This window comes from Acipenser ruthenus, chromosome 17, assembly GCF_902713425.1.
Source record: "Acipenser ruthenus chromosome 17, fAciRut3.2 maternal haplotype, whole genome shotgun sequence".
NCBI lineage: Eukaryota > Metazoa > Chordata > Actinopteri > Acipenseriformes > Acipenseridae > Acipenser > Acipenser ruthenus.
The window spans coordinates 2,537,736-2,563,732 of NC_081205.1; the positions used below are offsets into that span (position 1 = coordinate 2,537,736).

Below are 25,997 nucleotides of genomic sequence, written 5' to 3' on the forward strand. Positions count from 1 at the left end.
TGTTCAAACTTTATGAAATGACGTCATATATATATATATATTATTTATTTATATACATATTAAATGCACAGATGCAAAGGCTGCATGCTACCAGTCTACAGAGGGGCACACATTAATAATGCATAGTTATAAGAAATCTTAATGGAATCGGTCCCTGGAGAGACCGTGCTCAGTGTGTTTGTATGTGGCAAACCAAGCTTGAAAGTACTGAACATGAAATTTGCGCCGGGACGGAAATTCTTGACAGGTTCCCCACCCCACCAAAAGGATAGCTGTGTAACTCATTGAGATACTGAATCTGTTGATATGAAGAGAAATCCGGTTGAATGATCTGTTAACCAATGGAAACATCTAATCAACTCAAATTGAGGGTCTCACGTGTAACCCTGCCTCTGCGCTCTCATGATAGGACTCCTTATATCAACAAATGGCTAATTATTTCACAGAGCCCGTGATTGGCTAATTCTGCTGTCAGTTTAAAGCATCAGCGTCCGTAAAAGGATCCTGCATTCTGCTGGAGCCTGGAAGCTCGCAGTAGCTGGCAAGCAATAACCATTGCAAGACATGCAGGATGCTCCAGTTATAAGACTAGGGTTTGAAGCAGCATTGAATACAGCAGCTCTGTAACAAGGCAGCGCCGTTGTTTTATTTAATGTGTTAATGATGTTAGACAGCTGGCATCCCGATAAAGCATCTTAATAGATGCAGCCTAGATGTGTTATATTTTATTTGTTATTATTTTCTTTTGTCGGGGTTTTCCATTGCATTTGCACAAGGATTTTCTTTCTTGCCATTTCAAAGCACAGTGTGGAATGAATGACTTTGCCAGTATGTCTTGTTGGATTGTGGTGTGTACAGACAGGGCTTATGGAATATAGCCTGATTAGTCACAATCGTTATGCACGTTCTTTCAACCCAGTGAAAAAGAAACTTGTATTACTCGCCATCATGCTTTTCCTGTGGGTGTATATGGCGTATTCCTGCGTGGGCTACTGTTCCACTATGCCCAGCATGATGGTGGACTATAGGGCAAAGGAGACTCAAACTGCCGGGAAAATGACAGATAACAGCGGGGTAGACCTCATGTCCAAGCTGCTCTTCAAACCTCAAGGCTGGGTAGACTTGGAAACTGATTACGATGAACCTCCAATAAGGACCGCTTCCAGAGACTTGCTGAATGATGAGGTCGAGATAGACCGGACTGAGGACTGGGATGAAATTAGGGGAGAACAGAAGTCGCCAGATCAGAGCCCCATGTCGAGTTTTTCCAACGGGTCGGGCAGCAAGAAACTACCCCAAGCGATCATCATCGGAGTGAAGAAAGGAGGCACCCGGGCTCTGCTCGAGTTTCTCCGGGTGCACCCTGACATCAGAGCCGTGGGAGCAGAGCCGCACTTCTTCGATAGGAATTACGACAACGGTCTTGACTGGTACAGGTAAGCAAGTAAAGCAAGTTATATGGAGAAATAGCCTACAAGAATGCAGTGTGCTATTCTTAAACACACGATATATGACTCGTGTTTTTTTTTTTTTTTTTTTTTTTTTTTTTAATAAAACCAGAAACTGACTGTGCGTTTTCGTATTAAATCTCAAAAATGGAAAACGCATTCTAAAATTGTCAGTTATAGCATTAAAACGACTATATAATGGACGAAACTTTTGAAAACTCGAATGTGTGGTTAATATCTACATATGCAATACGTGCCAAGTTCTAAATTTCTTGCTCCCAGCTTACAGTTGACATTTCCATTGATGTGGTATTCAATGAACACGCCTTTATCTTTTAAAATAATCACATGGGCCGATTTATACCATTGGTAAGTCATTAACTGCATTTTCTGATTGTGATACCGTTAATATGTGTCGTTTATTTGGCATCAGATGCCAATGCGACCACCTAATCCTTCATGATATGAAGCGAGATATATCTCTAGACTTTGCATGAGTCTCAATCTTTTGTGGATTCGAGTTGAGCTATAAGAAGCTTTTTTTTTTTTTTAAAGAAAGTTTAAAATTACATTTTTAGATTCAGAATAATGAATGGACAAATAATGTTCTGTTATTTTAATCTTGTTAAGTTCCATTATTGCTTTTATATATGTATAATTGAAATAGGATTCAGGGCGTAACATTGAAACTAATCGCAAGTAACGTGTGTGTTTTATTTTTTTTTTTACAAATGCATATTACAAATCATCCGGCTTGTATTTATTATTGTATTTTATTTATAATATTCAGCGGAATACAGATCATATAACAGAAGACACTGTTGCATTTTAATAACTCTTTAAAACAGAATAATGATGATACAGCAGCTACCGAATAAGCTTTAATTTATTATAGGCTAGTATTGCCCTCGCTTTTCGATCACAAACTAGTATGCCTCGGGCTAATACTGTCTATATGCACGTTTCATACATTTCACGTAGCATGGATGTATTTTAAATATATATATATATATATATATATATATATATATATAATTCTTCTTTCTGTTGTTTACGGGACCTGCACTATTTCTATACGGTGTTGGTCATGTGTAAAGCAGTGATCTCTATTGGGTAAAAGCGATCACTGCAAGTCAAACATTTGACTTCATAGAATAATTTCAAAAATATTATTATTATTATTATTATTATTATTATTATTATTATTATTATTATTATTATTATTATTATTTTAATTTGTTGTTTTAGATATATTTACTTGTCATTATTGATCAGTATGGGTTTGCATTTTTCATTGGTAATGCTATACGCTGTAAATCATGACATTCCCGGTGGTTGCTTTGATGGATTTGCAGAACACAACTTAATTTAAACAATGATCTGTAAAAACGCAACTGAATAAGAACCGCAGTGCGATCTAAGACAATGGAATCAGACTCGCTAACAATGTTTATGCGAGATTCTCCAAAGAACCTTTGAAACTCCAAAGTATACAGTCGGTCTCATGGCTCCTTTTAACGGACTGCGGAGCGTTTACCTTTTCATTAAATAGTTGTTTCCACTAAATAATCCATTAATAAATGTATTTTGTTAATTCAAATGGGGAGGAGGAAACATATATATATATTTTTTAAAAGCAAGAAAACAGATTGTATTTATAAGAGGTTCAGATTATTACAAAGGCACTTTATTATAGAATTGTCATAACTAACTAACTAACTAAATAAATAAATAAATATGTGAATTATTATTATTATTATTATTATTATTATTATTATTATTATTATTATTATTATTATTATTATTATTATTGTTATTGGCAGTTACAGAATAAGGATTTAAAAGTTATAGACGGATGATGACGGATAACTTGTTTGAAAATCACGCTTTTCGGTTCCCTTCATGCTTGAGTTGCACTACAAGGAAAACACTTGTATTGTAACACTTGAAATGTATTTGCTTACGATTGTAAATCGCCCTGGATAAGGGCGTCTGCTAAGAAATAAATAATAATAATAATAATAATAAAACACATAAACGTGTTTTAAAGGATCCCTTTACAAACAGGCAGGTGTAAAACAATGAAAAGGATATTCTCAACTCACGGGCTGTATGTAACATCTGGGGATTGAAATGTCAACAGAAGCCACGTAACTTTTAAAAAAAAAGTATTTAGATATTAAAAATAATAATCTTATAGCACAACGTTTTTAAACCACCCTAGAAACCATGTCACGTGGTTTAAATATGAATCACTGGCGATCAATATTAAAATGGTCGTGTAAAACGACACAGCACAGTCCTGTCACGTTGATAGTACACAGCGCCTCGCTATAAGCACTGCTCAGTAAATTGGATTACAGGAAGAAAAGTGAAGTTGATTCAATACGCAGTCCAGCCAGACGAGAAAAGAAGTCAACTAAATAAGGGATATGGGGTTATATCGATTGATAAGTTATGTTTAAAGTTGTTTTGGGATTGGATCAATCACAACTGACGTGTTCCAACGCATGCAGCATGAAGCTCTTAAAAAAAAAAAAAAAAAAAAAAAAAGTTACTTTCTTGCCAGTTAATTTACATCCGTTACCATAAGCCTGTGATGAACAGCAGCCTCCTGAGAGCATGTTATGTTTATGCTCATGTCAATGTCACTAAAAGTCACATTCATAAGATAAACTCAAAAGTAAGTGTTTTTGGTCTAAGTTAAACTACCTGCAAAAAATGTGTAGTTTAACATTTGGAGGATTTTTTTTTTAGTGAAATTATATATTTTAGTGTTGTGTTGTTTTTTTGTTTTTTTTAGGATTTTACTGAATCAAATAATCGGCCTATTCTTACGTACAATCCAGTGTTTCAGTAATGCTCCGCTTGAACGATTTTTATGTCACAATCAGTTTGGTGTATCTATGCATAGAATGGGTCATTAATGCCGATTGGAGATTGTTTTAAAACCGGTGTCAAAATCGTTTAATCTAGTATGACTTTTACGAGTAGAGGATATGCTCTTATCGGTATTTGAGATTAGGTGTAAATTAAGGACTGTTAATGATGTTAATAGGAGATGCAACTAACATAACAATGGAGGCACTACAGAAAAACAATGGAACGGAAAACACTTCTGAGTTCCATTAGTGTGTTGGTTTTGCGAATCTACTTTACTGGTGTTTGTAGGGCGCGACCGTGCCGCGTGTTGGCTCAGCGGGTTTATGGGTGGCGAACGAAATAAACACAGCGCATCTGCTGCTGTGCATTTGCCGGGTTATTCGGGCCTTGATCCTTGCATGAGGCTTTTATGACAATGCCATGGGGTTTGTTTAGATTTCGTTTTTATTACATTGCAGTCCGGTCCGCTATCCCACCCCTCTTCTACATGATAATAGAAACAATGTTAATTGCTAGACAGTCCGATTTGGTGGACCAGTTCTTAACAGATAAATACCAAATAAACATGCATTTATTTTATAATATATTATTATTATTATTATTATTATTATTTATTTCTTAGCAGACGCCCTTATCCAGGGCGACTTACAATTGTTAAGATATCACATTATTTTTACATACAATTACCCATTTATACAGTTGGGTTTTTACTGGAGCAATCTAGGTAAAGTACCTTGCTCAAGGGTACAGCAGCAGTGTCCCCTACCGGGGATTGAACCCACGACCCTCCAGTCAAGAGTCCAGAGCCCTAACCATTACTCCACACTGCTGCCCTATCCCACAGATAGCCCACTGATACGAAATTAAAGCTGCAGGGAGAAACATATTTTTAAAAATGTGTCTTGCATATTCTATACGTGTTTAACCACAGAGCACATATTACTAATTAGTTTCCTGATTTTATAAAACACCATTGTTATTAATTTATATGCACAGGCACAACTAGTTCAATTTTGTACGGTACAGATGACCTATTTTTTTTCACAAAACAAGTGGCCTGCAATAACAGCTATATTACCCCTTTGAGACTATAACGAAACGTCCAAGTTTTGTTGATCTCTACTATAGTTCTAAAATAACTTCTGGTTCGCTGGTAGGATTCTAGTCTAGATTACGATGAAGCACAAAGATGACTGATATTTCCAAACAGATGGCTGTGTATGTTGGTGTGGGTGCTGAAGGAGGGACGGAATGGGGGAGGCTCGATATACAACGTGATGTTCCAGAGTGACATTTTAATATCATTCACGTGGTATCCTTCGCGACCCTTCACAGGCAAGCAGTGCCTTGACTAGTGATGGATTTATTTTCACCGCCTCACCTGTTCTGCAGCTGAGGAAGAACTCACTGAAAAAATAGTAATGTATATTTGACAGGTTAGTCATATCAGAATTATTCTGGGCTCGTTGAGGGTGGTTAGTTTAATCGAAATTGAGCTCCAGTCCCATATAGGTAGCAGCGGTTGTATCCCGGTTTGGAAGCTCAGAAAAAATAGTTTGTCAATCACAATATAGGCATCTGAAACACAACCCAGACAGTGTCTTTATTTGAGTGACAGCTGTGCTAACAACGAATTAAAGTTAACAGCCCAGCAATGCATAGGTTACATTCTGGCTCACTTTATAATATCCAGAGACTTGGTTGGCTTTACAAAACATGCAATCTGGAGGAAGGTATCATTAATTCTTGAAGCCCTCACCTCAGCTATAAACTCAGAATTTTGACCAGGGAGTGCACAAGCTCAGTCATTTCTAAAGGGGCTGGACAGTGAAGGGAGGGGGGACCTTAAGGCTTCATTATTGGCTGTGTTCATCCTTCGTGACAAAGCTGCATTCACCTAACCTGGGGTAGCCTTGGAAAGCAGTTTCATTGTACATTTTTTCTGCGTGTTGCAGTAAAAAAATATGCAACAGAGCAAAAACTTCCATACTTGTCAGTGGAACTTTGCCAGCACCGTTCAACTTATTCCTAAGGGGCTTTGACGTAATTTGACAGTTTTCGGCTTTAATTTTTTTTAGAACTGAAAAGATAGGAAACACTTTAGTGTCTTTCCCTGTGAGCCCAAACTGTTGAAATGAGGACTTTCCCTAACCTTGTTAAGGACTTTCCCTAACCTTTTTCTCAGTGGCAAAAGACCAAATTTTAAAAGATTTCATTATCCGTCTATAGGTAATGCGGATAATAGCTTAGTTGACCCATAAGACCTCTTGTCTGTCTATAGATCCTGTTATGGTTTAGTTCCGTTAGTAAAATAAATAACGTCAGGAAAAAATAACTGTTTCCGTTTTGGTGTGTGTAAAGGGCTTTAAAAAAAAAAAAAAAAAAGTTTCTTATAACCTCCCCCCCCTGTTTTCTATAGCACAATGGCACATCGCCTTCACAAAGGAACCTATTTGGAAACAGGCTCAGTCTATGCAGCAGAGGTTACCCTTTCAAGTTAGGTCTTGATCGTTTCTGTCTGTCCCTTGACAGACCTTGAAATAAAACAGAAAATTGCAGGATTCTGAGTTGCCGTCATTACCTCTGTGTCTGTGCAACAACGTGGGAATGTCTTCAGAGCGCTGTGCTACAACTTCCCTTCTGAGATCTGTACTGTCTGCATCCCACTCCCCTGGGATTGCAACAAGGATGTGAGTGCTGCTTATCTACGTGTGTAATTATGAGACACTGAGGCTGTTAACCCAGCTCCAAAGACATGGCAAGCTTTGTTAAAAGGATATCGGTGCCTACAGATTGCTGTACCAGTATGAACCTGGCACGTAATCTACGCCTGCAGTTTACAATCCCAACCTACACTGAACATGAATTTGATGGATAACGTAAATTAATGTGGGGCCACATTATGTAACTGATATATGGTAACGGCTATTTGCATTAATACTCATTAAAAATAATGAATGCACTTTTCTTGTCATAATGGCTTATATAGTATAGGACTTGCATCTATAGAAAAGCATGGGAACATAATACCTAATTAAAACTAGCTTGACGTAATTGTTTTGCACGGTCTGTGATATTCTGAATGTAAACCGAACCTTCAACCAAAGGGCTTTGAAAGTCGAACCAAAAGCAGACTTTGCTCCTGATTTGACGTGCTCCATGCTTCCTGTGTGAGCCACAGAACTGAGAACCGTAACTTACTTCCCCAGGTTCACACAGCTTCAGTTATGCTGCTGGAACTGAAAGAAAGAGGGTCTGGCGCTGCTGCATGCATTAAGACACACAGATGGGTCAGATCCATTCCACAACGTCTTATGACAGTCCACAGTAACAAGCCCTTCTGAATTTTATGAGGTGAAATGCTCCAGCTCATTGGGAATAGGCTTCCCTCCCTAATGCCACTCCTTGCACCCACACAGTAGCATGAGCCGGGAGTGCCGCTTTCAAATCAGTGCAAGATATTTCTAAATGATAGGTGACCCAAACATGGATCTCAATCTCTGTCATCCTGGTATCATTTATTATACCTTTTAATTGATAAATATGTAAATACAGATCCTTTAATTAGACACACTATTATAATTGGGTGTTTCGTCAGGATCTCAAAGGTAGAAAGCAGAACCCCAGGGTACGAGGTGGGCAGGTTCTCCTATTACTTTGAATCTGAGAGTTTTGATCGACGCCAGTTTAATCAAGGGCTATGTAATTAAACACAGGTTTGGTGTAGGGTGACCCGTGTGTTCTTGATGTCTTTTTAATTTGGCAGTTCTCTTATCTCAGCCCCCCCGGAAAGCCTCTCCAACTCAAGCACAGTTAATTAGGGACTGCCTCTCTTTGTTTTCAACCTGCTGTGGAGTGCACTTTCTAGCCTATGGCCTCTAAATGCATTCTTACAGAATTATTATTGTAGTATTGGTAGGTGACCCTAATGAAGGCAATGCTAAGCCAAAACGCATTGGTTTTTTGATTGTTTTTTTTTTTTAAAAACGATAAAGCTTTTTTTTTTTTTTTTTTTTTTTTTAATATGCGAGTTGCTGGTTTTCCTTAAATTTTGTATTATTAACATACTATTATGACTACTACTAAATAATAATAATAATAGTAATAAATAATAATAATAATAAATAATAACCCTTTGTCAATGTAGTATCAAGGCTTATTATAAACAAGGCTTGTTATAAAAAAAAGGATTAGAATGTGATGGTTTAAGTACCATTGCATTTTGAATTTTTCTTTGAAGGTAGCGCAGTGTGTAGTAGCTGTTCTTTTCATACATCAAACCCTTTTAAGATATGTACCTTGGGATCTCTGTCGGGGCTCCAGGGTCAAGTCCCCTGCTCCTGTAAGAAGAGTCTCCGCTCTGCTACCATCTGCGATGCAGCTGAGGACCTCTGAAAGGGAGCATCATCTAGATATACAGCATTGCTAATGAGAGGATCAGAGGCAAACATCATCCCCTAATCTGTTCGTCAATATGGCCTTCCCTTAGAGGCCTGCAAGATACATATTACAGACAGCATTGTTTCCACTGGGCGCTGCAGATGAGATTCGGACATTGAATCCTATTGAAACGAGGCTTTGGGGAAGAGGAACTTGCCTCTGGTTGCACATATCCAGATACCTGATAGTTGCCTTTTCACATTGACTAGGACTAGCAGGACCTGTTCAAGACCTCAGTGCTGTAGTCATAAAGCATTGCCATGCCAGAGTCCTCTGTGCTTCCTGGCGCAGTGTTTTATGAATAGGTCCATGTGTGTCTTGCAGGCTATTAATGTATAGAAGGTGCTAGCTTACACAGTCAGTGTGCTAATGCTGTGCTCCACCACTCCTCCAGTAAAAGCACTGCGTTCGCTGTTGTAGTATTTTATCTTCTAGAGCCCCTTTCCTCCTCTTATTGAGATACAGGAAAGAGCAGCTGAAGGCCCGCTGTTTCACTGAGACCTTGGCAGCTTGGTGTTTTCGCTTGTTAAAAACGAGCTGTAAGCTTGCATCTGCTTGAAATGGAGAATAGTAAATATGTGTCTGTGACATGCTTGTGAGCAACTCCACAACTGCCCTTCTTCCACTGTATATAAAGGCAGGCATTTTGTTTGATGTCTCTGTCAACATCTGCACTTGAAAAACCTGAAATGCGCAGTTGAATGTTGCTTTGCATTCATCATATTCAGAGAGACTTTTTGTGGTGGTTTTTTTTTTTTTTTTTTTTTTTTTTTTTTTTTGAGATATTAATGAGGGCACTTCATCTTATTTAAGCTTCATCTTAGTTTTAAAGTCTTACTGATGATCTCATCATTGTTTAAAGTTATGGATGATAAAGGAACCCACCCCCCTCCAAATGCTGTTGAAGCCACCTTCGGGCATTGGAGTGCAGAGTGCATAGCGCTGTGATGCCTGAACTGCTGTGCCGACTTCCCCTTAAAAAAAGACAGCTAGCCAATTAAAATGTTTCCCCCGAGCAGTCACCTGACCGATGACTGCCCTTTAAAAAAGACAGACAGATTAGCTTGAAGGCCGCTCAGCAGTGTTGGCTAAATAAAAACCCTGTGCATCCGCAAATTAACAGATTCATTTCTCCCTGGTCTCCCCCGGCATTACCACGTCCCTGTTCTCTGACCGTGCCCCTTCCCCACTGGCAAGCAGAATAGGCAACAGAAAACAGGTCACATGCTCCCCGTCCCAGTGCCCAATCACGTTGTGATTCCCCCTCGCTGGCCACAAAGCATAGAAGGCATGCCTGCTGTGTTGCTGTTTCTTTTTTCTGTGGCTAAGCTGGCATGGAAGGGGTGGAAGGGAGGGAGGATGGCTTTCATCATGAATTACCACTGGCTAATTGTAAAGGAGGGCATGGGGAGAGGGGAGTGGTCCAGCTACTGGGGTGGCCTTTGAATGCTGCTCACAACAGTTGAGAAAACATGGCTGAGGGAAGCAGGAATCTCCTGCTGGAGTCTGGAACAAAAGCGAGTGAGCTCAATAGGAACTCTGTGTCAAATGCTCATGTCTCCAGAAAGGCCTCTTGCACAGATAGAGAAACACTGATAATTGTCCATGGTCATTCACACTGCTCCTAAAGAGTGCGTGTTTCTTTTTTCATTCTCTTCCTTTTTATATTTTCAAACCGCATGCTTCTTGGTTCGAGTTTACTTACTCTCCGCACCCCCTTGCCAAGGACTCAACTTGAATCCAGTCTGTGATTATTTGAAAGTTGGAACACTTGCCCAACAGAATCGGGCCCCTCTCCCATCCCCAGTTAATTCGCTGTAAACAAACACACTGGCCATTACAAAAAAAAAAATTAAATTCTAAACCCAGTTTAATAAAAAACTTTCCTCTATTAAACGGTTAATCATTTGCTTTTGAATCCCGGCACAACACTACTTTGGGTTTTTATGGAAACATTGCACATGCTAATGAGGTTGTAAACTGAGAGTGTGGCGTCAAGTAAAAGAGAAACAAGGGAAGCATTTTGCAGGTAAATGTGTTCAGCAGGTTCCAAAACATGCCATGCATTAACCCCACAGGTACCAGCTTGATAATTAGGTGTGAAAAACCATTGTCCTTCTATGCTAATAAGTTTGGGGGAAAGTGCTTTAAATTAGCACAGCATGAACTACAACATCTCCTGACCACTTGCACTAAAAGCAAGGTATCTGCTCAGCCTAGCAATGGGGAGGAATCCTGCCTCATCTATTTACAACCTCAGCATGATACTCTGGGCCCCTGTTCTGTCACAGGGAAGTACAGAGCAGCTACAAACCTGTTGATCTTTAGAAAAGCAATCTAGATGGTTAAGAGTGAGCAGGACTTGCAAACCTAGACGAAACACAGCATTTAAAATCAGACCTGCAGCTCCTAATTGTCCTTCATCTGATTGTGCTATTGAAGCATTTATGTGTGATTTTGTGTTGTAAGCACAGGAGATACTGGTTTCTATTTTAAAGATTCTGATTCCTGTGATTACAGTGCATGTAAGGACAAGGCAATCTGCCAGGAAACTGTAGTCTAATTCTGCCCCGAGGTCCTAAACACACGCCACACAGTCTTCTTTTTCCAAATTATTAACTTAAGTGATTAATGGTACATACTGATTATAATTTAAACGCTTTTCAAAAGACCACTTGACAGTTGTATTGGAATTTGCAGACGCACAGCCTTTCTTTGACAAAGATTTTCAGTTTAACTGAAAATGTTTATACAAAGTAATTAAAAAAAAAAAAGTTTGAGCCCTTGCAGAAATGAATGCTGCATTAATATGTTAACTGTATGCAGATACTATGTAGCGTGACTGACACACTGTACTAACTTTGCATTCCTGCAGGCTGGCTCTGTCCATACCATCAGGCAGATCTGATGAAGCTATAGATAGAACAACACTGGCATGTATTATCTACAGAAGTGCTGGGAGTGATTTGAATAATGTAGCGATCAAACTGATACTGTATTTGTCAACAAATGTGTGCTTTGAAGGAGATTACATTTTAAAAAAGCATGTTTTTTATATAGATACATAAAAAAAAACCAGATTGTTAACCCTTTACCTCCAAACATTCTGGAGTCATTGATCCACACTAATACCGGTACCTATTAATTAGGATCTGCTTTGGTACATTGAACAGTGTGGCAGTCTGCTGGAAACCAGTTTTTTTTTTTTATATGCGCTGAAAAAGTAAATTTAATATATAAAGATTGAGGTAGAAACAGGGAGTGGGTGGCTTTGACAAGCCGTAGAATGGATGCCAGAACTCCAGATGGTTTTGTGTCCAGTATCGTACCCATCGCTGTTCTTTTTTTAAAGTGCTAGTCTAACTGCCTCTGAGCTGCACCACTGCACAGCACTGCATGCAGCCGCCAGCACTAATACCTGCACAGTGGAGTGCTTTAGCACTTAACCCAGTCACCTGGGCAAACACCTTCTTCAATACATGGGCAAGGACACAAATCCATGATTTGTAGCCAATTTTAAACTCACGCACAGAATGCAGACTGCCTTATCAGCTTTTACATGCTTTATAGCTTTTGTTTTATTTATCCTATCGCAGCTGCCCGAAGCCCTTGCCTATTCTAGACTTGTTAAATAGGGTGCAGCGGGCTTCGTCATATCACTCAGAAGGAATGAGAGCCATAGAGTGCGATATGGGGGCTATAGACCGAATATGGTGGGCTTAGCCCTTGACACTTGGCTTTCCTCCTGTTGATTCTTCGCTGATAAATTGGGTCTAACAGGTTACAAACACCTACTGCAAACAACTCAGGCTAAGATTTAATTACCTGGGATTAGGAGTGTAAGCAGTCTGCTGATAGCTGGGAAATAGTGACATCTGATTGTGCCTTCATGATACATGAAGCAGTAAAGGCTTTCTTTTGCTGGTTTGCGTCTCAAAGTCTTGAGCTATAAGAAGTGAGAGAAGTGATCATGCAGAGCAAGTTTTAAAGACTATACTATATTATACTCTCTATCGCATGTTATTTGAGGTTCCTACTAAATTACCCTTTTTTTTGTTGTTCCTACAAAAAAAAACACTAATGGTGCTGAATCAGATTACATCAGCGAAATCAGGTAAAGTCTCCCAGAAGCCCTGCAGGTATAAAAAATGCATGGCCTGGAATTAGCAACTTTGCAAATGGGAGTTTTCCTCCCTGTTTAATTTATACCACATGGCAAGCCCAAGGAGCTGCTGGATTATTAACACTCAGTAATTTTATTCATCTGGCCCTGGGCCGGCTGCTGGAATCTGATGCAGTACAGAAAAAGAAATACTCTTGGTTGCTGAAAATGGACAGTGTAATATGATTTACTAAACTAGCGATGTGTCATTAGGCCAATCTGGTAAATACTTATAGAACTACAGTAAAACACATGGTAAATCAGAGTTAAGTATGGTAAAGTACGACAAAACTGCAAATGTTCTGTAATAAGGGGAAAGAAATCGACTTTTATTTCAGTCTTTTCAACTTAAATCTGTTGTACATCAGCAACCACCAGGAACACAAAAGCACTGGCTGCCGATGACATGACATTAAAACTTGAGCTAAAAATGAGCTCTTTTTGAGAGCTCCCTGGTCACTACGATAATACCCAGCTTTACTCAGGAAGCCAGTGGTTTGCCGTTAAACTTGTGTTCTCAGTAGAATACGGTGACCTTTGCCTGGTTAGTAACACCCTGCCCAAACCATCACGAGCACTGTAATAGCAAACTGATTGTAAATATTGGGTTAAAAAGAACTTAGCAGACATTTCTTTTTTTTTTACGGTTTACTGTTGAGCAGTTAAGGTTATTTTTTTGTTTACACAAAGCAGCCAAGTTCCCATAATCCACATGATCACAACGGCAGACAGTAAGAGGACAATAGCCCACAAATCCTTGACAGTCTGTGGGCTGCACTTGTAGATCTTGAGGAGTCTTGGGCTCAGGCTGTAAACGCGCAGTCTTTCCTTCATTCTTATTAACACCCACACCAGGATGCAGCGGTATAGGTTAAACCGGTCCAGCTGTGTCTAATCACAGTGAAAATACCATGTCAGACTCGGCTAAGGAGGTGTTTTCATTAGATCTCCTGTAAGTTATCAATTATAATTGGAATATGTATTCATCAGGGCTATCTGAGCTGGGCAGGAGTAGCAATTATCTGCTTGTAGCAGCACTATCTTGACTTAACAAGGTTACATTTGGGAATGAGAACCCTCATTCATTTACAGGGATTTTATCCAATTATCTCAATAGCAGCGGCAAATGTTTGTTCAGCTCAGTAACGTGTTGAATATTTATAATGTTTCATTAAAACAATGTAGGTGATGGATAGTTTGCTTTATATAAACAGGTTCTCTTGCACGTTATATTTTTTCAAACGGTATGTTTACTGTACAGCAATGCTTGGGCATTTGGCACTCCAAGAGTTTAGATCAAAGTTACCTAGACAGCAGACAAAGACATAAAAACAGTGCCTCCATTTTAATTAGGCAAGGTTTTTTTTTATATCGTTTGACTTTTGAAATACAGAGTTTGATATCTTTCTTGAAAATAATCGCTTGCCTGTTTGTGCAATTGCAAGCAATGTGTTGTAGTTCCAGACAGTTTGACAGGAAGGGGATGAGCAAGGGAGGGGTTTGTTTCAAAAGAAGGCAGTCTTTTTAAGTTCTTTGTAACACATGTCTTATGAACTATTGCTAAGCAGTGTAGTTTGCCTTGAGGCTGTCATTGATCTAAGCACTGATTTAAGATTGGAAGTTTAATGTTTTTGATTCAATGGAGCAAATGGAAGCTGGGTCTTAGCAAAAGATATTGGAGAGAGCAGCTATTTGGGTTGAAAGCTAATTATTAAGAAGACATCTTGTAGAGTTGTGCCTTGATGAGGCTTGTTGCTTGCTCATAGGCTGTGTTGTCATGTCACATTAAATCAGTTCATGCCAGACTTGCTGTTGGGTAGATGGAGTTCACTTCTCATAAAGAAGCTTGTATCTAGAATTCTGGAACACCTCCAAGTACACTTTCTTAGTCTAGTCAGCAGATGCTTGAAGGAGGCTTCAGTTAGATTAAACAAGTACAAACAGGAATTAAAAAAAAAATACTAGATATGTTATGTAGTAATACCTGTTAGACACAGGGCTGTAAGACACTTGACTAAAAATCTCAATTTAAAACCAAGAAAGTGGCAGTGAGCAAGGGGCCAGGTCAGATTTACATATTAAAATATAAATTGCGTATTAGCTATCACATCTTATTAGCTGCCATTTGTCATGTTTGTGGTCCTGATGTGGTTTGTGGTTCATAAAAGATAAGCAGACACACACCTGCAGTGAATGAAAAATCCAGAAAAACAGAAGTTCTGCTGTGTGTTCGAAATTGGAACTGCTCTCTCTAACTATGCTAGTCCTAATAAAGGTCATCTGTAACTATAGTGTTACTGTGCTGTAATTAGTTGGCATGCTTTCTGTGACCATAAAACAACAAGGGTATTAATACAACATATGCCAGGGTGCTACAGTAATCGTTCTCAGGCTGGCACACTTTTCCCATGAGTGCACTTGATTCTCCCCAGAAATTTGTCCTCTCCCTGGGAATGCCACAATGGCTGTCAGCTCTGCTTCCCCAGGCTGTCTTTTCAAGCCGGGCCCTGCCACTCACAATGGGTTCAAAAGCATGGGTCTGTGGAGAGAATGGCTGTTTGCTGACAGAGTGCTTTGAATGGTCAGCTCGTAAATCATAGTGCGTTATAATGGCTATTGTTTTGTGAGGGTTACTTCAGAGTCGTTCCTTCTTAAGCCCCGTTATTTGTCTCTCCTCTTCAGCAATTACCAAGAACAGACCAGCTGTGTTTTATCTCTAAAAAGAAGCTGAACTAACTTTTTTTTTTTTATCGCTTCTTTTAAAGCAGTGTCGCCCCACACCCCCCTCCCCCAAAAAAGTGTTTCACCTTTCCAAACACCCCTTCCTACTCCAAAAGCATTTAGTATTCTTGTAAATGTTAATGTGGAGTGGCTATTAATTCTCTTTACTTTGCGTACAGAATGAGGAATGTTCGTTCGATTTGAAGCAATGCCGCCCCTGGAGGGCAGGCAATATTACCTCGGTTATTTAGTGGGTTTAGTATTAAGCGTAATCATATACGTGTGTGTTTGTTTATGAATGCAGCCCAGGTCTTCAGTATGTGTTTTCTAAAGGGACCTCCGTTTGGTTTGGAGTTGCAAGTCACTGATTCAGTCAGTCATAAATTAAAATGATAAACTGTACTATTTGCAAGAAACAGGGATTTTGAATTTGTTTGCTTAAGTATTAGTTATCAGCAGAGTTTTTACAATACAGAATACACAAAGGGTTAATCATTTTCAACAGTTTATTTCAAAATTCTTGCAGTCTCAATTTTACACTCACTCTCATCACAAGCCCATTCTCACTCATGGTAATCTGCAAGATATTATCATCAATAACCAGATAGCTCGTTTAGCTTTTGAGCTCAAATCATCTGCCAACGAATCACTATTAAACATATCATTAGTTACCGTGCATTGCCTCAGGCATTTAAAACTCATTATTGCTGACAAAAGGGGTTTTCCATGATTATGCTTCTGCAACTTACTAGCTCAAAATGGCTTTTTTAAAGCTCCAGCCGTCAAAAATGGTAAGACCCTTAAAGTCGTACATTATCATGAAATAACATTGTAGTTCTTCCACACATTTCCATAATAGCATTGCACTTGTTGGCAATGCTTTTCACATCGTACTATACGGTAAGCAAGATTTGAAAATTAACAATGACTATTCGTGCTTGGAAGAACATGCTAGCTAGCTGAACCCCCTCCAACATACAATCTGTTGGGCTAGTTAGCAGAACGATGTAGGAGGAAGGAGGGAATGCAAAGCCTGGTTGGCTTTATGCAGAAGCAGATAATAGCTGTTGTAATTGTACACAAAGAAAGTCAGCAATGGTTAAACTGGATTATTATTAAGTATGCAAGTTGATGTACTGAAAGGTACAGATGCTGACTAATAGACAAGTACATATGATGCTAGGTAAACGTTTGGAATTGCACTTCATGTTACAGGACCTGATCCATACATATATAGCAATAATGTTATCATCTATCAGCTAAACAGTAATTGCACACTGTATGACAACCTGAACAGCACTCAGGCCTTGATGTACCTCAGGGGTTTGTGAAAACAGACTAACAAGTAGGCAGGCTGTTTGTGTGCCCTGCTCTTGACAATGACTAGTGAGTGTTTGCCTCAGAGAAGTGTCAACAGATTAGCCAGGCCCAGACAAAAAGCTGTCCCAAAGGTGCAAGGCAGTGCTATTGGATTAGAAAACAGTAGCCACCTGTCATGTAGGGCTTGTCAAAACAGGGCTCCTTCGGTCACTTGGGTGAAAATAGAGGTCATGCACTTTCAACTAGTTTGAACTGGTGACTTGTTGGCATTTTTGAGGACAAAGGGATCTAACGGAAACCTGCATGGAAAGGTGTTTTTGTTTAACTGTTGCATTAATCTCTACCCCAGGCATTTCTTTTGTAGCTTTTACCTACCAGTCCATTAATTCTTTAGCACATTTTAAGAGGAAGGGCTGGGTTGCCAGTGTAGTGGAGCCTGCTATAAAACATGTCTCTATAAAGCCATTCAAAAACAGTCAAATACTTTCCAAAGCTGTACACTTGCCCTACTGGGGATTTTTCCAGGGGAGCAGGAGTGTGGGTTTTCTCACCCATGGCAGTTTGCTGGTAACAGAGCTTGCTGAGTCAGCCTTCCACCTTCAAAAAGGCAGATTCATCTTTACTTTGGACTAAGTGGTTAATAGGTAAAGTAGGCCAAGATGGATTTAGACTAAGCCAGCCAGTTTCTTGCATTAGTCAAAGCTGTTGTCAGTCAGGAGATATAAATGAAGTCTGCAAGGACTAGAGATTGGGCTTTACTTGGGCTATAATACATGAGGCCAGTTATTTTGCCTGCTTTAATGGCCAGTTATTTTGGAGAAATTATGAGGTTATTGCTTCAAATCCTAGCTGGTCATCAATTGCTGATAAGGAGCCATTACATGAATGATCTTCTATATTATTGCAATATTATTATTTGTATTTATTTAGTTTAATGCACACAGCTTTCTCTTCTCTCCCTCAGAGACCTGATGCCCAAAACCCTGGAGGGTCAGATCACCATGGAGAAGACCCCCAGCTACTTTGTGACCAGGGAGGCCCCAGCCCGGATCAGTGCCATGTCCCGGGACACCAAGTTGATCGTGGTGGTTCGGGACCCTGTCACCAGGGCCATCTCCGACTACACGCAGACTTTATCCAAAAAGCCCGACATTCCCACTTTCGAGAGCCTGACCTTCAGAAACAGGACTACCGGGCTCATTGACACTTCCTGGAGCGCCATCCAGATCGGCATCTACGCCAAGCACCTGGAGAACTGGCTCCAGTACTTCCCCATGAGCCAGATCCTCTTCGTGAGCGGGGAGCGGCTGATCAGTGACCCGGCCGGAGAGCTGGGAAGGGTCCAGGACTTCCTGGGCCTCAAGAGGATCATCACGGACAAACACTTCTACTTTAACCAGACCAAGGGCTTCCCGTGCTTAAAGAAGGCGGAGGGCAGCAGCAAGCCCCACTGCCTGGGCAAAACGAAAGGCAGGACCCATCCCAACATAAACCCAGAGGTGGTGCAGAGGCTCAGAGACTTCTACAGGCCTTTTAACATGAAGTTCTACCAGATGACCAGCCATAACTTTGGATGGGATTAAAAGGAACACATTTATTTTCTTTTCTGTCCCTGCGAGACACTTGTGAAGTTATTGCTATATATATAGTGTGTGTGTAAAATGTACAGAAATCTATTTTATTATAAGTTATTTTTAATTTCTAAGCAATTAATTAATTCAGTACGCTGCCTAACCACATTGTATATAATATTCCAATGTTCCATTTTTTTTTTAATATTCCACATGGTTTTTATTTTGTTTGTTTTTTTTTCCTTCATGATAGTAAAAAAATGAAAAAAATCTTTCAGTTTATGATGCTTCTAAATCATTAGTGATTGAAAAGAGAAATTAAAAATAACAAAATAAACAAATTATTAAAAAGAAGAAAAGCAAAACATTTTGTGTTACAGGTAGTCAGCATTCACAGACGGTGAACGGCAATTTTTGAATGTGTTCACAATTTGCTTTTTTTATCAAGGTACTTAGTTCATTTTTTAAAAGAATTATTGACAATAAAAAATAAAAAAAAACTTTTTTTTTACTTTCGTTGTTGGAAATCCTAATCATTAAACCTAAACCCATATGTGCATTATAAACTTGTTCTTCCAGTTAAGGCTTATATATTAGCACATGGTTGTGTCCACCCCCAATCCCCCCTCTTTCTTCTACCTTTTTAATGGCTTGACCCCAAATTGCAGATAGTGCACTGAGCTAAGCCAAAGGGGTCCCTGCTGACTCTTAAGGCTTTTAGAATATAACAGGCAAATCAATGCGCAGAGTGCTAATCAAAACATCATTTGTGTTATTGAACTGATAACCCCCGCCCTTGTGCAGAATTTCTGAACCTTCCTGCAATGAAACAGTGATCTCTGAAGGAGTAAATTGCATTTGGCAACGGAGCAGCACATGTTGACATTATGCTAATTGTATAATGCAACGAAACTGGCTGATCACAGTTTCAACCCTTTACCCATTAGACACAGCTGCAAACATGAGCTGCCCCCCACCCCCACCCCTACCACCCCCCTCAGGGAAAACAGCTGTGTACAGTCTCTCTGCAGGAAAACACTGTTTGGGTGAGGACTTAGCGAGCTGCTATGTCTGTCATAATTGCAGATTTATTTGTTGGTAACCAAGTTGACATTATGGCATCCAAATTGGTCAGTAATGGGGGTTCTGATTGTGGAGGGGATCCTAGCATTATTACAAGGTCCAATTAACTATTCTTGCCCTCCCATGGCTGAAGTTTTACCTTAGACTCCATCTTATGCCTGGCTTAAATGGCTTCACATTGGTCAGCCAGACACATTACAGGAATATTATTTTTATTTAATTTGACTGTTTATTATGACCTGTTGATTTGAACACATGGGCGTAGTGATTGGAAGCCATTTGGGAATCGCTAGCTTTAACATTACTTAAATGCAGTATACTTTCAGGTAACAAGGTAGTTTCTTATGTGCAAAAACATTGATCTGGTAACGTCTGAGGGATGAAAGGAGTGCTGGCCTGGGTATTGTATTATAAAGCTGTTTCTTTCATCTATAGAGTTGACCTGATCCCTTAGTTAGTTCCATTTAAGTCATTGATATCCTGAATAAATCTGGTGGAATGTGGTCTTTTAAGCATTAGTCATTGACGGTTTAGTTCTGACATAGCCCCTTACAACTGTTTCGTGTTTGCTGCCAAATCTGTAACCTGAAAGTCTACAGAGATCTCATAAGGTATACATTGTGCACCCTTGTTTTGTGATATAATCTTTCTATTTGAATACTGTATAAGGTGAATGGAATAGGGGGAATTGTTTTGACTAAAACATTCTTCAGCACAGGATTTTTTCCTTCCACATTCAGAACGCTGGAGGGTAACTAAAATAAAACATTCAGTTTCTGTCTGGTGTGATAACAATGTGTACATAGTATCAGAAATAATTCTGGAAACACCCATATAAACAGTGTGTGATAAAAAAAATCATTGAATGGTAAGCGTAGTTGCTTGAGGTCACGTAGCATGGGATTATTATTATACAAAGGGGTCTTTCTTCTCTTTTTTGTATGCCTCTGTATTGGTTTATTACAAAGTGCCCCTAAACCCTTGTTGGATAAAAAGTCCTACCAGTTTGAAGCAATAATGCTACAGACATTCTCGTAGGTTTCTGTAAAGCTAAGACATTTATTATCATGCATGGTTTGGGTTACCAGATTTCCAGAGTGACAAAAAACAGGACTTTTTTTCCTTCTTATTCATTGAAGCTGTAGCAACTCTGAAGCAGTTAAAACAAGTATATAACAACACAATCATCATTTTAAAGTGAAATATTGGGTGTGTATATATATATATATATATATATGTATATATATATATATATATATATATATATATATATATATATAATCAATTATAAGTTTCTGTCTTTATCTATGTTTTCTATAATAAATTACTGTGCTGTCAACTTGCTGAGCACAACGCTAAAATTTTGTACTTATAAAAACCGTCAATACGAAATAGCAAAACTGGGACGACTGAACAATCCTGGGACATCTGGTAACCCTATGCATGGTACCTAGGGAAGCAATTTTTTATAGTGCAATGGGATATGTTACAGGTCATTCCGCCATATAAAATACAAACAAGACATGCTTTTACCATGTGGTCTCAATATAATTCCCAGTTTGAGAAGCTGAGCTCCGTTTCATAGTACTCTGAGGGACATCATCGTACATTAAACCTGTGGTTAGATCTTTCACTTTGTTACATTCATATATGGTTGAGTTTTATTCAGCCAAAGCAAAGGTACAGATATTAGTGATTTTTTTTTTCTTCCCGATGTAATATGGTACTTAGAATAGCAAATCTGTATATAAAAAATTAAAAAGAAAAAAAATGTAAATGTAAATTGTGTATTTTATGGTATGTACAAAAAAAAATGTACACAGTGAAAAAAAGAAATGTTTCTAGAGAATGAAATATTGAACATTCATACTATTTCTTTGTATGGAGAAATAAATAAAAACATATATATTTTACCAAAATAATGTTCTTTATTGTTTACTTATGTTTTAGTGTATTCCTTTGTTAAAGTCTGTGCTCTACAATGCTTTCATTGTGCTTAATTACACATTGCTGTGGGAAACGTTTATAATAGTAACATTTTCAAAGATAAATCTCTTTAAAACCCTTTTCATACTGGCATGCTCTACCCAGGTCGGAACCTACCTGGGAAGCCATTCAGCTAAATTGGCTCTTGTGATACTTGCTGTCCCACTGACAACAGCATAACAGGAAAAAAGGTGATTCATTCTAAACAATTCAATCCCTTCAAAAAACAACGCAAATAGACAAGTCAAAATGCTCATGAGAGAGGTTGGTAGACTGCTGAAACACCCCCTAATACTGTAACTCCTTCGACAGTTAGGGACACCTGTTATTGGCTTTCCAAATTCACTCACAACGTTTGTGGGATCAGTAAATGAAAAGGAAGAGTATACTGTTTCAAAAACGGCCTTCTAAAAAATAAGAATCCAGAAAATGATCCATCAACTATAAAATTGCAGACAAGGGTAGGTATAATTAAACCCTTGGCCTTTGGGAATTAAACCCTTGCCAGTGAGAAATCTGACTGTAAGCTCAATAGAAAATACCACCGAGCCTGGCTACAAAACATTTCAGATGTGTTATATAAAGAAGAGGTGTGGTAAAGTGTGGGAGGTGAGGCTGTGGGTTCGATTCCTGACTGGTTTGAAAAGATTGATGTGGAGGAAAAGTAACAATACTAATATTCATGTTAAGACAGTACCAAGCAGTGATGTAGTGATCGACAAACGGTGGATTCATATGCAGACTGCCTTCATTATTTCTTTCTGCAAAATCAACAATTTATTATTACACCCAAATGTGATCCGAAAGGTCGAAAGAACGCTAGGAGGCAATGATAAACAAAATGGAGGAGATCTGTGAATACTGAGGGCAGTTTTCATCTCCACCATGACAGACAGATAGGCAAACAGACAGACAATCAATATACGGTATAAGGGTCCACATTTGTTAACCAAAATCATTTATTGGAAACAGTTTGTAATATTAATACTAGTATGGGTCTTGATAACAGCAGTCAATACAGATCATGTTGATATGATTGGTCTCACTATTCAGTATATTCGACAGTAGTCTGGAAAAGCTACTGAAACAGATCCCCCACGTCTCCATGGCCCGCACTGTACTGATATAACTCAGTGCAGGCCAGAGTTTTCCACATGGTTTCATTGCTTCATTGCTGTGGAAGAGACAGGTGCTGCCAACAGTATAACCCTACTGAGACCCAGGATGTGAAATGCTTCCGTAGCCTGATGCACCAGTCTGTATACCTGCGGGACTGGGCTAGTTCAGACTAGATTGATGTCTTTCCCTCTGGCAGTCTGTGGCAGTGTTTTGAATTTCAGGGAATACACAAAAAGACAGAAATACCCAATATGTATGGTTTTCTTGATTTTTTTAATACAATTTTCATCTAGGAGCCTATGAGTGGGGTTGTGCGATCTTACACACTGTGAAATGTGTAACTATTTACTAAACGTGGCCTCCCACATACTATATATATATATATATATATATATATATATATATATATATATATATATATATATATATAAATATATATACAGACGTGCTCAAATTTGTTGGTACCCCTCCACAAAAAACGAAGAATGCACAATTTTCTCTGAAATAACTTGAAACTGACAAAAGTAATTGCCATCCACCATTGTTTATTCCATATTTAATAGAAATCGGACTTTGCTTTTGATTTTTTATTCAACATAACATTGTAAATAATAAAACAAATGAAAATGGCATGGACAAAAATGATGGGACCGCTAACCTAATATTTTGTTGCACAACCTTTAGAGGCAATCACTGCAATCAAACGTTTTCTGTAGCTCTCAATGAGACTTCTGCACCTGTTAACAGGCCCACTCTTCCTGAGCAAACTGCTCCAGCTGTCTCAGGTTTGATGGGTGCCTTCTCCAGACTGCAAGTTTCAGCTCTTTCCATAGATGTTCGATAGGATTCAGATCAGGACTCATAGAAGGCCACTTCAGAATAGTCCAATGTTTTGTTCTTATCCATTCTTGGGTGCTTTTAGCTGTGTGTTTTGGGTCATTATCCTGTTGGAGGACCCATGACCTGCGACTGAGACAGAGCTTTCTGACACTGGGCAGTACGTTTCGCTCCAGAATGCCTTGATAGTCTTGAGATTTCATTGTGCCCAGCGCAGATTCAAGGCACCCAGTGCCAGGCGCAGCAAAGCAGCCCCAAAACATAACTGAGCCTCCTCCATGTTTCACTGTAGGTATGGTGTTCTTTTCTTTGAAAGATTCATTTTTTCGTCTGTGAACATAGAGCTGATGTGACTTGCCAAAAAGCTCCAGTTTTGACTCATCTGTCCAAAGGACATTCTCGCAGAAGGATTGTGGCTTGTCAATATGCATTTTAGCAAATTCCAGTCTGGCTTTTTTATGTTTTTCTTTCAAAAGTGGAGTCCTCCTGGGTCTTCTTCCATGGAGCCCACTTTCGCTCAAAAAGCGACAGATGGTGCGATCAGAAACTGACGTACCTTCACCTTGGAGTTCAGCTTGTATCTCTTTGGCAGTTATCCTTGGTTCTTTTTCTACCATTCGCACTATCCTTCTGTTCAATCTGGGGTCGATTTTCCTCTTGCGGCCGCGCCCAGGGAGGCTGGCTACAGTTCCATGGACCTTAAACTTCTTAATAATATTTGCAACTGTTGTCACAGGAACATCAAGCTGCTTGGAGATGGTCTTGTAGCCTTTACCTTTACCATGCTTGTCTATTATTTTCTTTCTGATCTCCTCAGACAACTCTCTCCTTTGCTTTCTCTGGTCCATGTTCAGTGTGGTGCACACAATGATACCAAACAGCACAGTGACTACTTTTCTCCATTTAAATAGGCTGAATGACTGATTACAAGATTGGAGACATGTGTGATACTAATTAAAGAAACTAATTAGTTTGAAATATCACTATAATCCAATTATTTATTATCTTTTCTAAGGGGTACCAACAAATGTGTCCAGTCCATTTTAGAATATCTTTGTAGAATAAGCAATAATTCATCTCTTTTCACAGCTTCTTTGCTTTATTCTATGACATACCAAAGGCATGCAAGTATACATGATAAAATAGCTTTTAATTTCATCACTTTTCAGGAGGAATGAAGCATTATTTCAATGAACTGTAAGGGTACCAACAAATTTGAGCACGTCTGTATATATATATATAATACTATTTGTGAATGTTATTACTGCAGTCAAACTTGCTTTGTATTACCCATTAATACATTTTGAAGTGTTTAAAATATTTTTCAATCATACCCACATTTTCAAATAATATGTACATTTTAGTAATTAGGTAAATAACATAATGTAGGTTGCTTGATTTCCAGTAATACCAGAAAGTAGTACATTGCTTTAAATTTTTTTGTAAAACAAAATATGTTCTAGACATTTTTAAAATCAGTTGCTATTGTAATGTATATCCAGTCCCTTTAAATAAAAACATCACTTGCATCATTCTTTCGTCAGGTCCACCAGCGCTTGCATAACATCATTACTCAGCTCACTGTGTGGTACGAGGAAACGCTCCAGTTAATTCATTGGGTCGCGTCATTTCTGGGTTGGATTGAGCCTTTTGCACTGTATGCGATTTGAAGAAACTGCTTGTGAAGGAAAATAAATCTAAAGATCTGTCAAAATCTGTCAAGACATTTCAGTAAAAACAAAATGTTCCGCAATATTCAAAACATCAATCAAAACAAGCTTGTCACAGGCAGACTGGGGTTCAGTGGGCCAGCTGGATATTTCATCATGGCTCATTTGCAACAACAAAGATCATGTATCAACAGGCCTAGTAATTACTTCAACGAAAAACGCTACTGAAGTATATGAATGAGACTGCAGGGCGTGGTGTATACTGTGCACATCTTTATAAATGCATGTGTGATCTGTTCTATATACAACCTCTACCACCTTGTTAATGTTAATGATCATTACAAATAAAACCTGGAATGTATATCCGCTAGTGTTTAACATTAAAAGCAGATTGAGTTTACATATTATTATTATTATTATTATTATTATTATTATTATTGCCAATGAGTGTATCTCACTGTTGTATATATATATATATATATATAAAACCTCAATTGTGAGATGCAGTGCATTAAACAAAAAACCCTATTTCTTCCATATTCTCTTGAATTATTTAATTAAAATACAATCAAAGCATACTAGATTCTGCTGTAATTAGCTAGGAAAGGTGAATGGCAACAGTTATTACATTCTCATTTGCTGATTTATTGTCAGTTGATCTGCCCCGGGGGCTGTTGAGAGCAAGCCTCTTGTTTGCATGGTTTGTGGGCGCAAAGCTGCCTTCTCTCCAGCCCATTATTATGTGGAAAATTGAATC

General features: G+C 38.7%; 1 protein-coding gene across 1 annotated transcript; it reads left to right on the plus strand.

Annotated features, from left to right (window-relative positions):
* Positions 1-505: 505 nt before the first annotated feature.
* On the plus strand, positions 506-19,057 carry LOC117423786 (heparan sulfate glucosamine 3-O-sulfotransferase 3B1-like). Its single transcript, XM_034039980.3, has 2 exons — positions 506-1,436; positions 17,939-19,057. Exons 1-2 carry the CDS (start codon positions 817-819, stop codon positions 18,555-18,557), a joined length of 1,239 nt encoding a protein of 412 aa, XP_033895871.1. The 5' UTR covers positions 506-816; the 3' UTR covers positions 18,558-19,057.
* Positions 19,058-25,997: the final 6,940 nt, after the last annotated feature.

What these genes read in the sequence shown, in the direction of transcription:
- LOC117423786 (XM_034039980.3), top strand. Translation starts at nt 817, where the DNA reads ATGACTTTGCCAGTATGTCTTGTTGGATTGTGGTGTGTACAGACAGGG. An exon ending in AACGGTCTTGACTGGTACAG is followed by an intron (nt 1,437 to 17,938) that starts GTAAGCAAGTAA and finishes TCTCTCCCTCAG; the next exon opens with AGACCTGATGCCCAAAACCC.